Source organism: Carex rostrata, chromosome 25, assembly GCF_964058835.1.
Source record: "Carex rostrata chromosome 25, lpCarRost1.2, whole genome shotgun sequence".
Classification (NCBI taxonomy): Eukaryota; Viridiplantae; Streptophyta; class Magnoliopsida; order Poales; family Cyperaceae; genus Carex; species Carex rostrata.
The window spans coordinates 2,534,367-2,550,636 of NC_135942.1; the positions used below are offsets into that span (position 1 = coordinate 2,534,367).

The following is a 16,270-nucleotide window of genomic DNA, read 5'->3' on the forward strand; positions in this document are numbered from 1 at the left end:
AGAGTGGGGTCGCCTCCACGTCTCTTTTGCATATCTTTTACATTCTTTTCAAAGCAAGTTGTGTAGCATTTTGAATAAGACATTGAGTACAAGTATCTAATAAATTTTATTTACGATACACTTAATATTCAAAGTAAAAATTCATTAATTTTTAAAATTACTGAACTTATCAGAACTATATATATATATCATGTTATATAATTTGTATATCGATAGGCACCTATTTATAAGATTATAAAGTACAAAGTGTCAATTTTAATAAATCAGTATCATCTCATATTAGAAAAATGAAATATATTTACTAACTTTTATCCCGACCAAATTTTAAAAATAGTTAATACCTCAGTCGGTCGATTAAATTAAGTATTTAAACTAATACAATTACTAACATTAAATAAATGACACGGGACAGTTCGATGAGCATCAGACCAAATTTAGTCTGATGTTCGATCAAATTCGAGATCCATCTGATCTGCATTAAATTATGTGCCAACTTGATCAGCGCAAATCTTGAAATTGACCGCACAAATCTTAGTGCATATTGAACGGCTCAGACCGAGTTGCCCCTCCTTAAAATAAAAAAATCGTTATAATAATATAATATCATATATAAAACACACGTTGAGAGAGAAGCAATTTGGTACCCATAAGAAAAATACTATAAATTTTCTTTTTCTATTTTTTCTTTTCTCTTAAAATATAAACAATTATTTTTAGCTTCTCCTTGGAGTATACTCCAAACTTCTAAAATTAATCTCCGTTTCCCCCGTCTTTGTCCTTCCTCTTCCCTTCCCTTGCTTCTTTCAATAACTATTTAAATACTCTTTTCCTACTCTTTCTCTCTCCCTCTCTCTCTCTCTGTCATCTTCCTCCTCGCATCTTCCGTCATCAATATATCTTTTCTCTCCAAATTGTGACAATTGTTATCTCCGGGTAGGTTCAAAGCTTTCAATAATTCAATAATTGTAATCCCTGTTGCTTGTACTCTATTTAATTTGAGTAATTATAGTGAGGAATTTCGACAAGGAATTGCTATTTCACTTTACTGATTGATTATTCCAGTTATCTTTTTTTGTGTGATTATTTTGTTTCTAGGCCTAGAGATATGTCAAAGACGAGTTTCAAGGAGCAGCATGACTTTGGTACGCATTTGCTAAATTCCTTCTCTTTATTATTTGATATTGGAAACAATAGTGTATATAATCTTGATTTTTGTTCCATTTTGTTTCACTTGTAGAGAAAAGAAAGGCTGAAGCCGCACGGATTAGGGAGAAATACCCGGACAGAGTCCCGGTAGGTTATCTCAGTTTATTTAATTATGTTGTTAATGATTGGAAGTTATCCTTCGTTAACCATTTTGTTTGGCTGTGGAACTGTGATTTATTAATCAATTATGATTCCTGGTTTTGATTCGAGGGAATATGAATTTTGCAAATGCATGCTGACAATAAATTTCGCATGATGTAGATGAAATCAAATCCTGTTATTTAGTGTTATGAAGATTAACAGTTAACTGATATTATCAAACCAGTGATTGAATCAAATATGTTAACTAGTTTTATCTCTTCCCTAATTGTTTTGACTCTGGAAAATGTTAAATTTCAAACTAAATTAGCATGAAGTAATGATTCATAAAAATTGTTTATATACTGTGCTTGTAGGTAATTGTTGAGAAGGCTGATAGAAGTGATGTCCCCAATATTGACAAGAAGAAGTGAGTTTCTTTCTTTCTTTGTTTTTTCAAAATAATTTTTCTTTCTAAAATTACTGAAACATTTTTTATAGAAAGAGTGCATCTTGGAAAATAATATATATATTCTAACTTTGTTCAACATTTATATGCAGGTACTTGGTGCCGTCAGACCTAACTTTGGGGCAATTTGTCTATGTAATTCGTAAAAGAATTAATCTAGGCGCCGAGAAGGCCATATTTATGTTTGTTGATAATGTGCTCCCTCCTACAGGTATTACTGTGTTTTTTTTTCTGAATTTCTACAAACGGAAATTTCCGCATACCCCCCTTGTATTGTCTTTACATTACAAAATCTATGTTTTTTCCAATAAAAATGGATCCTGAAACTTTTCTTAAAATTGGGCACGTATAATTGTTGATGGTTGTACCAGGTGGATTGTTACCTGGTATACGATGGTATACTTTGATCAGTAATTACTGTGCTTTTCAGGATACATTGTTCATATTACCAGTTGTCAGGTTGAATTCTTTAAATTGATTTTATGGGTTGTACAACATTTTCTGATTCATTAATATATATAAAGAATTGCTAACATTTCTATTGTATATTTTTTGTTATTTCTAGGGACTATAATTTCGAAATTATACGAGGACAAAAAAGATGCAGATGGATTCTTATATTTCATCTACAGTGGGGAGAACACATTTGGAGCTGATGAAATGATGAACTAAATCGCCATCCTTTTTTAAAATTTCTCTCTTTAATTTAGATGTTCGTTGTGAATTATCGTAAAATTATGAATGCTGGATCATGTCAGTATAATTATTCCTGCTTATATGTAAGCTTTTTAATTATCTTGCTGTCCTGAAACAGGAAAAGAAAAAAAAAAAAACTGAAACAAATTGAAAAAGTAATAGACTTTCTTTGTTTTAATATAATGGTGTTTTCTCTATTAATATTAGCCTTTTATTCATTAAATAAATGTAATTATCATCAATGCCTCTATGGAGAGCATGGCTGGGGCACCTTAATCATTTCCTCTTTTATAAAATTTGCAAGAATTAAGCACCTTATTATTTTGTTTATAAAATTAACCTATGAACTGGGTCCTAACTAAACACTTGTCCAAAAGGTAATTAATTAATTAAAGCCTCAGAAATAGCGTGTACTGTTTCCCTTTATCATACCTAGGTGACAAGAAGCAAAGTTCAAAAGCTCCACTAAAAGAATAATTAATATAGAGTTAATTAAGAACAAACATCCTTTAGATAACTCCAAGAGCAAGTCCAGATCCTCTCCATTTGTAACACACCGGATACTTGTGTTTCTCCTGCCAAATTGGGGCCCTCAAGTGCGTCTGGAAATTATATAATATACGCAAACTTATTTCATCACAAACCCTCCCACGTGGACCTTCTATTTTAAAAAAAAAAAATATATAGTTTGACTTGTAACCCTTTTGATCAAGTATGAAAGTTGTATAATAAATAATGAGGAGGGTTCAAATGCATCCTATCCTTTTTCTTCGTTTTCAAAATCCGAATAGTTAATCCGAACCGTTAGATGCAATTTATATATTGAGATGTGGTTGAAGACCAAATTTTACATTTTTTGAAATTTTTTTACTATTTATTAAGCCACTTTGAAAATCGCTGATCCAATGGTCCAGAAAATGCAAAATCAGCGATTTTCAAATTGGCTTCATAAATAGTAAAAAAATTCCAAAAAATATAAAATTTGGTCTCCAAGCACATCTTAATATATAGATCGCATCTAACGGTTCGGATTGACTATTCGGACTTTGAAAACAGAGAAAAAAAATTTGAAAAATAGAATGCATTTGAGTGCACAAAAATTTGGATGTATTTGAACCCTCCTCATAAATAATTATTGATATAATGATATCTATCTATATTACAAATAGATAAATGTTTCATTTTTTAATCCAAACAATTTGATAAAATTTTGTATGGTTCCAATCAGATGGAAAGAGGCAGAGGACCACCTCCTTTAATAAAATCCAACCTTTTAAACTAAACAAGGACACATTTGGGTCACCACAATAACTGCAAAATAATTGACAAATTAGGTTCCTTTCTATTTGTTGTTATAATTTAGCGTATTTTACTGGGTAAGGATATTAACAGAGCAGTTTTGGATTAATCATGCAGCGCTAATTTAATTGATTCTATAGTCTGTGCGCTCCATAAAGATAAAACTGCTCTGTTAAAATCTGTGCCCTGTTTTACCGGGTATAACTTCGTGATATTTTTCTGCAAATCTAATAATTTTTTTTTCTATTGCTTCTATAATGCGAACTTTTTCTTGCAATCTAAGGACAAAATGGGGAACCAATTATTGTCTCTAAGAGTCAAAGTACTACTTTTGGTTACACGAGGAACAATAATATAATAATAAAGTAAAAAGTGAAAAAGAAAATTTTGAATGTATAATTAATCTAGTTGTATTTGTCAACTGTCCCCTAAACCCTCAACCAACACTAATACCAAGTAGGCAACTACCCAAATCACTGCCATGCTTCCTTGCCAGATAGCCATATCAAAATATTATTATAATTTCTCACCATATTCTTGGGTTTCAAACTTTAGAATATATACCTTAACTTTTCTCTCTTGTATGTATATATACCTTTGTTTCAACCTTCTACAAATTTGAATCTCTTCAATATAATCAGACAAACTGCCTCCCTCATATTTCAACCCTTTCTAGTTCTTCCTCTCGCTGTGGAACATTTATTGCACCAACTTGTATAGCAGCATCATTCACTGCCATGATCTTCTAAAAAAATACATCTTATCTTCAGTTCCCCATCCCTCCTCTATCTACAAATACTATAACTCAGTACAACTGTACAAGTCATACCAGAACCAAGTATACCATGTCTACTCTTACTCTATTTCTTCTCCTCCTATCTCTTTCCGTAAGTTCCTGCGAATGCCGGATACAACCAACAAAGGTTAGAAATCAAGATCTTTGAAAATCTGCTTGCCAGCTGATTAGTTATATTTGCAAGTGTGTTTCTCTGATACTTTTATTGGTTTCATTTTTTCATAGAGCAATCTAGAGGGAATACGGAAAGAATTCATGCATATGATCGAAACAAATCCTGTACGAGGTGACACATTAAATCAAGAAAAGAAAGTTGATGTGATACAAGAACTCATATCATCAGGTATATATTTAATTTTTTAAAGTGTTTTCCTTCATCAATCTGGCTATATATTTTTGGGCATTTTGTAAATGAACTTGAAAAATCAATCCTCAAATATTTTTGGGAGATAAGCTCTGATAGCACTTAAGGAGTCAAATGTAGACTAATTTTCCAAGAAAATGTCACAATTGTGCAGGATTCAAGGCACTCCGAATATTGTGTCATGGTAGCTCCAAAGGATTCAACTTGAAATTGAAGGTATGTTTGCACACTTCCTCTGTGTGTGTGTCCTTATTTTTATTTTATCATGAGGTGTTTCTTCTTTATATATAGATGTATAAAATAGAAATGCTAGCTTTGGGCCCATCTCATGTGATATGGGCCATGTTCCTAGCTTGCATGTACAAGTTGTCAATCTGCCCACAAATTAAGCTTCCTCATCCAAATTGGACATCTCTCTCTCTCTCTCTAAAGCCCAGGCACTGACCGTCAAGTACTTTTTTTTTTTTTTTATATTGACAGCGGTTATCATGTTATACCAAGTACTATCTCTCTCTTGAAAAACTTGGCAACCAAGGTTCTCTCTTCTGGTTAGAATTCCAGATGGTGACAAATATTAATTTATTTCATCTGATTGTATTATTAAGCTATTAATTATCTATTAAATTATTAAATTAAAATTATTCATTTAGACATTCCTTCCTTCCGTGAGCTATTTCATCACAGCATGGTCCCATCTCATTTTGTGCAATTTTTTTTGCTATTGTATTCTATTTGATTGTCTATATATATCTCAATTTAAAGAATCAAGTCTTTCTTTAAGGATCATTTTTATTTCCGGGACGAAGTCTGAAGAACAATCTATATATGTTTCGATTTGAAATTTAGCCGCAGAATCTCTTGCATGTGAATATTTAAAATTGAGAGGCTTTAACTCTAATTGTTATTTAAAAACAAAATTATTATCATGTATGAATAAATTAATTATTCTAATTAAAGCTACTAATTAATGATACGTGTGTTATATTATGTGCAAAGATGCATGTAATTATATATAGAGATTAACATGCATGTCATGTACTCTTTTGGCAGGGGATGAGATCAAATAACAGACATAAACTGTTAGGATATGAATCAAAGTTGAAGGAATCAAGAACAATTGAAGAACTGGTTGCAATGGATTATTCAGGAGCGGAAAAAGGACCATCTGTTCATAACAGATAGAAGAGGAAACAGTATTCGATCGATTCTTTCACAAAATTTTGACACCATAAATTAATTTGTTCATTGCAAGATAAGTTTGAATTTCCAAAACAGTGGGGCTTCTGAGAAATTTTGATTGGTTTTTGGTTCTAGATACTGATGCTAATTATGAGATGTACTACGGAAATGACAACCAAATTTAGGTTCTTAATTGGTTTAGCATGAGTGCATTCATAGTAATATATACTGTTCTTCTGTTATCTCCAAAATAAGCGTTTTTGCGTTACCTGTGGTAAATATAATTAAAAGACCTTTCATTTTGGACTTGGATTTTGGTTCCAATTTGAAGAAATGAGATTTTCCACATGCAATTAACACACATGTAATTATTAATTGTTCTTTTTTTCTATCTGGTTTCAGAATTTATTAACCCTGCAAAATCAAACTGATACCCAGGTAATTAAAAACAAAGTCACATGCATGGAAGCATCTAGTTTTACACTGAACAAAATTTACGGTGCTACAAGTTTGCATTACTCAGAAAACAATAATCCAATAGTGACCAAGGTAACATCACAATTGCCCTCCACCAAAAAGCAGGAAAAATAAAAGACTAATTAACAACTCACATGGAATTAAAAAAAGTGAACAAAAAAATGCACACAAAAGTACAACATACCAAATATATGTAGATCTTATGTATAAAAGTTTGAAATTTCAATTCTTAGTCATTTAGTACACACGTCCTTTAACGACATCCATGCTCATTTCGCTGGGATCAGTTGCCTGTAACTCGACTTGGATACCGTCGAGTTCCCTCCTGAACCTGTCCTTGGAGCTTGCATAAACCATCTTGCTCCTTATCTTTGCGGTGTCAGGAGACCTAAAATGATACAGTGTAGAGAAATAATTAACTTACACAAGAACTAGAGGTCTCAAATTTTTTTTTGAGTAAAAGTTGGAGATCAAGTCACCCAACTATTTAATACCCTTGTAATATAACAAAGAATTTTTCCCATTTGAGTTTCGAACTCATGATCTCTTACATAGAGACCATGTGCCTTTGCTACTAGACCAAAGACTAGTTCTCTAAATGTCTCAAATTTTAAAGAATGTACTTTGATTTAGAAATTTAATTTACCAAGAGATGAAGAAGATCTTGCTCTTCTGACAGTTATCAGTTGACATGAAGTCAAAGTCGTACACGGCATAGCGGCACTCATCGGCCGGCAGGCATGCAGCGAAGTCATCATAATTCTCCTCTGGCTTACCTAGCTTCTCCACGACCACCTGTAACATATAATCGATCTCATCATTAGATGATTAGATCATCATGTCTTATTACCATTGTCATCGTGTATAACAAAATATTTTCAATATTATCATCTGATAAACCTCCACCAGCATCATCTTGACATCACCACTGTGATGATCATCACCTTTCCTCAAACAAATTGATGCACATGGTAGTCTTTGAGGTGGAAGATGATGTGTGTTTGCTCAATTGCTCGAGTGTTTTTCTGAGTTACACCGTTTTTACTTCTTTGACCTCATGTAATAATTTAATTTGTTTTGCAAATTTTTTTTTTTTTGTTTAATTCATTGTCAGCTTGGTAATCACCAACCAACATACGTAAAAAGATGATGATGATGATGATGATGATGATGCTGATGATAGCATACCTGCATATCGGCGATCTTGAAAATGATATAGCGGAAGCTCCGCTTGGCCTTCAATTCGATAAATTTGAGCTTACAGTCATCATCTACTCCAAATCCTGACGCTGAATTTGCCTTTTAAAAAAAAATGCAATCAGTTATATATAGGATTAAAAAAAAAAAAAAAACGATTGTTATAGATTGTACAAGGCCCTCTTGCTAAAGCAATGCAATGAAAAGGAAACTAAAAAATAGGTTAATGGTAGTCTCTACCAAGTTTTAAAAAAAAAAAAAAAAAAAAGGAAAAAAAAAGGGTTAATATAGCTAGAAATTTAACTATTATGTATTAAGTTATGTGCACTTGCACTTGTAATAATCTCATTCAAAAGAAACTTTAAAGGATAATAGGATTTACATTATCATTTCCCGTGATCCGACACAATCTTTTCATTCTAAACAACACACGATATCAGGGATAGATCAGTAATGCTATGATTTAATTCACCAAGTATTTAGTTTGCATAATAGCACCTTGGAAATTTTTTGTAAAGAAACTCTCAGACCGAATCTCGAGGTCAACTTTGATCGATCCTTTCCTCATATACTTACAAAGCAATTAATGCTACGAAAAGCTTTGGCAGAAGAAAGGCATCTCAAAATGAAGGTTGACCATGAGTATATATTTGTAAGATGATATGATCATTTCAACATGTAAAAATTTATAAGATGATATGATCACTTCATCAACATGAGTATTTCTAAAAATTTACTAAAAGCTTCAACAAATTAAGTCTCATCATCTTATTGGCAAGAAACTTGAGATCCTTCATCATCAAATCAGAAAAGAAAGTTGCAACAACAACAACAACAACAACAGATTCTTGATAAATTAAGACACAACATGTACATGATTGATTTCAAAATAATTAGAAAATATATTATGAAAGAAGCGTTAAAAAGAAAGAATCTTTAAAGGACACATGATCATAATTTAGAGTAATTCCATGAACATTACCTGACATTAATCCATATAGATAATGTTAATCGATCATGAAATCAATTAAAACAGATAGAGACAAACTAACCATGTTTCCTTTCTTGAATTAAACTTGTGATGCTACGAAAGATGAATGGATGGGTGCTCTCAAAAGGCGGAATTCTTTGTGAGAGAGAGAGAATGAGAAAGGGATGCGAGACGGAGAGATGAAGAGAGAGAAAGAGGGTGTTTTCAAAAGGAGAAAAATAGAAATAAAATTGTTAGAGGAGAATTAATGGAGAGCAAATCACTTGCACGGTCCCACGTCCTAAACAGTGTGTTTGACCAAGTTCATGCTCTCCAGTTTGACATCCACTGGAAACCTCCAGTTCAATAATAATTTCTCTCCCATCTAGTTTCTCAGCTGGGCATGTTTTGTGAATATACATCACCTAAAATATTTCAACAATTGAGTTGGTTGTCGAAAATCTGAACTGTTTAAATTTTCACCGCACAAATCTCAAAACAAATCCTTTCCTATTAATATTGTTTTGTAAAATACAGACAGATTCCGAATTAAATATGACTAGATTTTGAGGGTAAACTAGAAATTTCAGTAATTACAGATAATACAGACTACCACAATATATTGTTGGTAGTTCCTGGAGTGCAACTTCCTTTTACTAGGCCATGTATTGTCTTTTTTTTTTTTCTATTTTTAAAATTAAGATAAAATTTGCTGCCTTGTCATACAAAAAATTCAAAACGATTGTCTTTTATTCTGCTTTTGCTTTTCCTGTTTTACCATTTCTTACAAGGAGAACATGCTATGCACCAAGCACCAAGTCCTATATAGGCTATGGACAACACACAAACAGCTAATAAATGGGGATTTAATTTCTCTAAACATCTCCAATAGTGGGTTTTTTTTTTAATCAGACTACTTCATGCAACTCTTGACATGCTATTTTCATTAGTGACCAGAATTTTTTTATATCATTTACACAAAGAAAATTAATTAAGGCACTACAATGTACAAACCTTAGCGAGAAAGGTTTGTCTTTAGAAAGTGTCAAGGTACAATACGGATCGGATGGATGGAGATATTTACATACTTATATCTGCATAAATTTAGTCTTATATGTATTCTGTTTTTACATGTTAAGTATTAGCCTTATCAACACTTTATCTTTATTTGTTAATTTTAACGGATAACAAAACAAATTATAATGGATAATTATCATATAAATTGATAGCTTATATAATATAAATAAAAAAATATAACAAATAAATATATTAAACACACGTACGTAATGTCATAAATATAAAAATTATAATTTTGTATATCATTTTTAAAAAATATAAATTTATTTTATCATAAGTCACTAATTAAAAAGTTACATAAAATATTGAATAAATCAATTTTATCAAAAACAATATAATAAGTAAATCAATCTAGTCATAATAATAAAAAATATATTGTAATATGTATAAATAAAAAATTATCATATATGAATTTATATTTTATCATAGAAAATAATAGATACGAAATAGCTTTTATTCAAAACTCTTACTCGATAAACTAACAAATTTGTGTTTCTTACCCGTACTCGTAAATTATAACTTACGGAAAAAAAAATCTTATTTATACATGTCTTATCGAATATTATACGAATTGGATAAATATATAAAAGAGTTTCGTTGACACCATAATAGAATGTGAAATTTAAGATGACATATAATTATTGATAATAGAATGTGAAATTCAAACAATAGATGATGAAAAATGTTATTTTATAAAACTTAATAGTGTGAGACTAGAAAAATATCACAAATAGTAATCATACCGCATTCCCCATAATGTATACTCGCATTCACATAATAAGTCTTAATAGAGTCCGAATCCGTTATCACTAAAGTAATAAAACAAATGTAGATATTTAATCAGAAGCAAATTATTTAATTAGATTTTAATATTTTTGCCATCTTATTTGAACACATCAATTTTAATGATGACTCAAATACAAACAGTCATACAATTGATATAGAACTTGTATATATTTAATTTATGCCCCCTTATAAAATTCAAATTTATTAAAAGCTCATGTAACTTGTATGATCTAATTAACTTATCAAATATATTTTAAGTATTCCACGAAATATTAGTCTTAGCCCATGACAATGCAATTATCTAATTTCCGCCTATATGTATCTCTCTCCCTGTTTATATTGTCAACACCTTATATGTGTAAAGATAGGTTATATATAATCAGATTCAATTCTTTATATATCTGAGTCTGATCACCATTCTTTATTACAATACGTTCTCAATTTGGATTTTACAACTTTTGCAAGACATGATATATGTAATTTAAACAAAACATTAAACATTTACAATTACTTGAACAAAACTAGTGAACTAAATTATCTAGGTGTGATGTGCCAATCTAATTCTTGAGATAGAAAGTAAATTAAAAGGAAAACGGACATTCTGAATTATGTTCTGTGTTTTAATTAGGTCATATATTATTGTTAAATTTAAGAAGAATTCAGTTGTTTTTCTATTTTACTAATCTTGTTTTATGTTTTGTTAAACCATATTTTGTCGTAACTTAATCTTATTTTTCATGTTTTATATCTCGTTTGACAGCTAAAGTGTGGAATAAGAAATTTATCTTGCCGCTTATTCCACAACCAAAATGGCTTAAAAGTTGTATGGTTAATGAATATATATTATATATAGAAGATTTCAATAATTTAACAGTTAGTGATTTGAATGTAGGTTTGAAAACAAGTCGGTTGCGTATGTATGAAAATGAGAAGCTTTAGTCCTTGAATTTGTTTCATTTTGCGCGCTTGTACCGCACACAATTATGAGGATTTAAATACTTTTATTTTCAATATTTTACTTTATCTCGTTTTCTATTTTTTTTTAATAATATAACTTTTTTAACTGCAAATAACAAAATTTAAAGTATTTATTCTACACCATTTTCTTTGTATGTGCATAAAAAAAATTAGTATTTCGACTTTGTTCTCCAGAGATTGACTTGGGTTAGCCATGGAGTAAATTAAATACGTTTGTACTCCACGCCATATTTTCATTTTGAAAATCCAAACAACCGATTCGAACCTTCCAACATGTTCTCTATATTGAAATGTGCTTGGAGACTAAATTTTACATTTTTTTTGAATTTTTTTTTACTATTTATTAAGCAATTTTGAAAATTGCTGTTTTGCTGTGAACAGTAAAAACAATAAAAATTCTTAGACCATCGGATCAGCAATTTTCAAAGTGGCTTAATAAATAGTAAAAAAATTTCAAAAAAAAGTAAAATTTGGTCTCCAAGCACATTTCAATATGGAGATTGTGTTGAGCGGTTCGGATCGGTTGTTTGAATTTTCAAAATGAAAATATAGTGCCATGGAGCACCAACTTGTTTTACTCCATGGCTCATTTTAGCCATCTTCTTGTTTTCCATCCTCTATCATGAGTCCATTATTTAAATTCCTAATAATAAACTTTCTAAAAGTTAAATAATAATAAAAATAAATTTGGTAGATGTGATCTATCTTGTTTTCTATACATAAAAATGAAAATTGTTCCACTTCAATCTTTATTTAATGAAACTCAAAGGACCTTAAAAAAATAGCATTTATAAGTTGTGCACATCATTGGGTTCTTATAGGCTCTCGATATCAATGAAAATAAAATTAAAATATTATGATATTTATATGTGCGTATGAAGAATAATATATATCATATTTGACGGATTTAATTTTACAATAAAGATTCAAACTGTGAGTTATTATAGTGATACCAATTTTACAATAAAGATTCAAATCTGATCGAGCACTCTCTTATTCTTCAATCCGAACCGTTCAAAAGCGATCAAACGGCTTCAATAACATCTGATTAGTTTTAATAGATTATATTAATATAAACGAAAAAGTAATTAAAACCGTTTGATTGATTTTGAACGGTTCGGATTGAAGAATAGGAGGGTGCTCCTTTTCTTGAGAAAATGAGTAGATTTGAATCCCTCGGAGTAGGTATGTACAATGAATTTATTCTTTTTTTAAACTTGAAATAATTGATCTGAACCGTTCAACATAATTTTTATTAAAAATGTACTTGAATACAAAATTTTACATTTTTTTTTTAAAATTTTTGACTCAAAAATTATTTAAACTAAAATAATTGTAAGTCCAAAACTGCAAACTAGCTAATCAGTTTTTTCTTTGCCCAATTGATTTTATATATACCCTGTAAGATATTTACAAAACATTAATTGCAGTCTGATTTTTCAGTTATGATTAGTCGTTATTACTTTAATGGCAATTGAATCTATTAAAAAAAAAAAAAATGGACATCTGTTCAACCTCACTAGCGGAATCAATTGCAGATAGTTTGCAAAAATTTTTGCCAGTGATAATTACATCATCCGTTTTTGTGAAAAAAAGTTATTTTTTCCAATGCACTTAATTTCACATAAATTGTTTTAAATTACTTTCTCTTATGACATTAGATATGCTAATTAAGTTGGCAAATATTAGAAACTGTGAGTGGTGGTTATTTTTAGGAGTGGGTTTCTGTTGGATATTTTTAACGAGGGGAATATAAATATTGGGCTGAAGATTTTATCAATTAATTAGGCCCTTTTGGGTCTCTATTGGTATGAATTTGTTGTGGCCTCATAATTAGAAAATTTACAGTCTACCCATCAAAACTTTTAAAAATATAGCTAAAGTCTCTATCAAAACATTAAAATATTTTATTTTCTCATTTAAAGTTGAAATACGTCCTTATTTCTTCATTGATTAATTCTTAAAATATAAGTTGAATTTAATAATTTTATTTTATTTGAAGTTTAAATAACGATTTTGCCATTCTATTAAAAACTAAGGTTTCCTTTCTTCTCCCCTCCGTCTTTTATAGAGTTGCTCTTAACTAAAAGTGGCGTTTTGAAAGAGAGAAAAATGGAGAGATCTTTGAATGTCAGAGGCCGTAGCTTCAAATATGTTAATATTAAACATTCAGAATCTTCGGAGGATCTAAATTTCACATTATGAACTATTTCAAAATTTCATATTTATATCCAAAATATTTCACAGAACAGGTTTTATAGAAGATGGGGTGAATAAGGATAACAATGATCAGAAAGAAAGAGAAAATAATGAAGAAGAAGAAGAAAGAAGAAAATAAACATATCATCGAGAATATTAATTAGCAATTATCATAAATACTTAAATAGCAAAGGGGAATTGAATTTAGAGGCTTTCTTACCCTTTCTTTTCTTATTCCTGCTCATATGATAATGCACATCTGACAACTCTGGTACTGGTATATGCCAGTTGTTACCAATTGTGGTTGTTCTGAAAGATTTTTTTTTTAATTTTGGCTTGACTTTTGGGTTTATGGGATAAAATTGGGTAAATGTTTTTTTAATATGTGTGCAACGTACTGTGACATTTAGTTTTATTAAGTATAGCTTTGATTGCTCTATCTCTCTCTCTCTACAATATGATTTAAGGACTCCAACGAGATATTTGGATAGCAAAGTCCCTTCAAAAAGGCTTAACACTGGTGCTAGCTCCTCTAGACAAGGTAAATTAATTTCTCTCCTCTAATTCTAAAAGATAAATAAAAAGCTGCATATGCTATCAAAATTTTCAAATGCATATTAAATAGTTGTAAGATGATGTATTTTTGCAAAGGAAATTTGTTTCTACATTTAAACAAGAAAAGGTGAAGTGGAAGCATATGTAGCAGCATCTATCTGTGCTTGCGATAAATTCTAGATATATAAAGCTATACTTGCTGAATAATATGCCTGCTCCCCTAAGTTCTTAGAGGAATACCTGACTATACCTCTCCTCTCATTTAAATAATATTAATCTGTGAGAAAGGAATGGTAATTTCTGCAGCATTTTGAGGAAAGTGATGGGAATAGTTGTGTAGATGGTAGTTGAAGTTGTATAGGCACTTGGAAACTATTCCCACATGTTGAAAGATAACCTGAGTAAACTAAATATCAGTAAGAGGGTAGTTTGGGTATTTAAGGTTATTAAGAGAGAAGGATATGTGTGATACTTATGGTACTTTTCAGGTCTTATAATCATGTGTACATAATCTTCATCACCTGATAAATTTGTATATAGTAAATTGTTAACCAATGTGATTGATTTGTATGGCAGTTGGCACGTCCAGTAGAGAGAACCACAGGAAAATGCTTCCTTCGGCACTTTGATTAATGACTAATGCATCTAGAAGGTTGCAAAAAAGGACCCTGAGAAGATAAGGAGATAAAGAGATGAGCTAGAAAGGTTATAAAGAGAAGGTGGGTTGTTGTCTTCTATGCCAAACAGTTCATTTAACTTTCAATAATTTCTGTTACTGATTATTAATTGCGATCTTTTGTTCTTTATTATTATTTTTATTTTTGGGCATTTAAACAAAAAAGACAAGGCTCCAAGCAAAGGCAAAAGCAGCTAGCTGAGGAAGCAAGGAAGCATGCCAAAGCCGAGGAGGTCAAAACGCAGGAGAGCCCAAGAGAGAGAGGCAACCCTTCAAGGCCTGCAACAAGTAATCTTTCCTTTCAATTTGAGACCTTTATTTTAATTGAGCAGGTTTATGTGTATGTTTATTCAAAATTTGAAAAAAAATTGCATGTGCTCTGTCAAGTGAGAATTATAATTTGTCCCTTGCAAAATGAAATATTATGTGTATATCCTCCAAGAATTAGAAATTTCTTATAAAAATATCAAAATTAGTTCTCTATATCTCAGTATAACTTACATATTATAGAAGAGTAAATATGATAATTTTGATGAATTAGGACCAAGATATTTGACATATTTGATGCTCTCTTTGGGCAAATATTGCTCCTAATTGTAATCCTTGGTTCATATTTTGGATTCTTTCTTGACTTCTCTGTGCTTAATAAGAGATTTCATATCATGCTTGCAAATGCTCGTAGTCCTTTTATACCATATATTTGAAATAGAGTGAGGCTATGGTACTACGCATACTGCAGATTGGTCCCAACTACGGATCAATATTTTGTTTTCTGAAGATCACCCATATTCAACATGATTTCCAAATGAAAATGTTCTAAAATTTACATTATTTTAATATTTTTTCACTATTTTTTAGATAGGTAGAAAATTACTACTTTTGAATGGTCTAGAATCTTTATATCCTACCTATCTAAACAAATAGTACTTTTTTTTTAAAATTGAATTTGATCTACAAGTACATTTACTTATGGAAATCACTACTTTTGAATGGTCTAGAATCTTTATATCCTACCTATCTAAACAAATAGTACTTTTTTTTTTAAAATTGAATTCGATCTACAAGTACATTTACTTATGGAGATCATGTTGAACGGTTCACATAGATTGTTTGCACTTTGAAAATTGTGATATTTATCTATAGTACAGACCAATCTGTGCTAGGCATAGCACCATAGCCTCACTATTTGAAATATTACAAGATTATATATATTAACTTCTGATAATGATTCTCTCATTATCAGATGGAGAACTGTAGAAATTGACAAA

General features: G+C 30.5%; 3 protein-coding genes across 4 annotated transcripts; 2 read left to right on the top strand and 1 right to left on the bottom strand.

Annotated features, from left to right (window-relative positions):
* The first annotated feature begins 697 nt into the window (after positions 1 to 697).
* On the top strand, positions 698 to 2,624 carry LOC144543762 (autophagy-related protein 8f-like). 2 transcript variants are annotated; one of them, XM_078292156.1, is made up of 6 exons: positions 698 to 933; positions 1,096 to 1,142; positions 1,238 to 1,293; positions 1,662 to 1,714; positions 1,846 to 1,964; positions 2,319 to 2,624. In XM_078292156.1, exons 2-6 carry the CDS (start codon positions 1,106 to 1,108, stop codon positions 2,423 to 2,425), a joined length of 372 nt encoding a protein of 123 aa, XP_078148282.1. In that variant the 5' UTR covers positions 698 to 933; positions 1,096 to 1,105; the 3' UTR covers positions 2,426 to 2,624. The 2 variants fall into 2 exon arrangements, with proteins under 2 accessions (XP_078148282.1, XP_078148283.1); XM_078292157.1 differs by having other exon boundaries at positions 924 to 965.
* A 1,455-nt stretch (positions 2,625 to 4,079) lies between these two features.
* Positions 4,080 to 6,271, top strand: LOC144543854 (uncharacterized). The gene is made up of 4 exons (XM_078292292.1): positions 4,080 to 4,671; positions 4,770 to 4,887; positions 5,063 to 5,124; positions 5,959 to 6,271. Exons 1-4 carry the CDS (start codon positions 4,594 to 4,596, stop codon positions 6,088 to 6,090), a joined length of 390 nt encoding a protein of 129 aa, XP_078148418.1. The 5' UTR covers positions 4,080 to 4,593; the 3' UTR covers positions 6,091 to 6,271.
* Positions 6,272 to 6,580: 309 nt separating this feature from the next.
* On the bottom strand, positions 6,581 to 8,972 carry LOC144543599 (actin-depolymerizing factor 2-like). The gene is made up of 4 exons (XM_078291920.1): positions 8,814 to 8,972; positions 7,753 to 7,863; positions 7,211 to 7,359; positions 6,581 to 6,952 (listed from the first exon to the last, which is right to left on the bottom strand). The coding sequence occupies exons 1-4, from the start codon at positions 8,814 to 8,816 to the stop codon at positions 6,802 to 6,804; spliced, it is 414 nt and encodes a 137-aa protein (XP_078148046.1). The 5' UTR covers positions 8,817 to 8,972; the 3' UTR covers positions 6,581 to 6,801.
* Positions 8,973 to 16,270: the final 7,298 nt, after the last annotated feature.

What these genes read in the sequence shown, in the direction of transcription:
- LOC144543762 (XM_078292156.1), top strand. Translation starts at nt 1,106, where the DNA reads ATGTCAAAGACGAGTTTCAAGGAGCAGCATGACTTTG. An exon ending in CAAGGAGCAGCATGACTTTG is followed by an intron (nt 1,143 to 1,237) that starts GTACGCATTTGC and finishes TTTCACTTGTAG; the next exon opens with AGAAAAGAAAGGCTGAAGCC. An exon ending in AATACCCGGACAGAGTCCCG is followed by an intron (nt 1,294 to 1,661) that starts GTAGGTTATCTC and finishes CTGTGCTTGTAG; the next exon opens with GTAATTGTTGAGAAGGCTGA.
- LOC144543854 (XM_078292292.1), top strand. Translation starts at nt 4,594, where the DNA reads ATGTCTACTCTTACTCTATTTCTTCTCCTCCTATCTCTTTCCGTAAGT. An exon ending in GCCGGATACAACCAACAAAG is followed by an intron (nt 4,672 to 4,769) that starts GTTAGAAATCAA and finishes ATTTTTTCATAG; the next exon opens with AGCAATCTAGAGGGAATACG. An exon ending in GATTCAACTTGAAATTGAAG is followed by an intron (nt 5,125 to 5,958) that starts GTATGTTTGCAC and finishes CTCTTTTGGCAG; the next exon opens with GGGATGAGATCAAATAACAG.
- LOC144543599 (XM_078291920.1), bottom strand. An exon ending in TCAAGATCGCCGATATGCAG is followed by an intron (nt 7,360 to 7,752) that starts GTATGCTATCAT and finishes TATATGTTACAG; the next exon opens with GTGGTCGTGGAGAAGCTAGG. An exon ending in AAGATCTTCTTCATCTCTTG is followed by an intron (nt 6,953 to 7,210) that starts GTAAATTAAATT and finishes GTATCATTTTAG; the next exon opens with GTCTCCTGACACCGCAAAGA.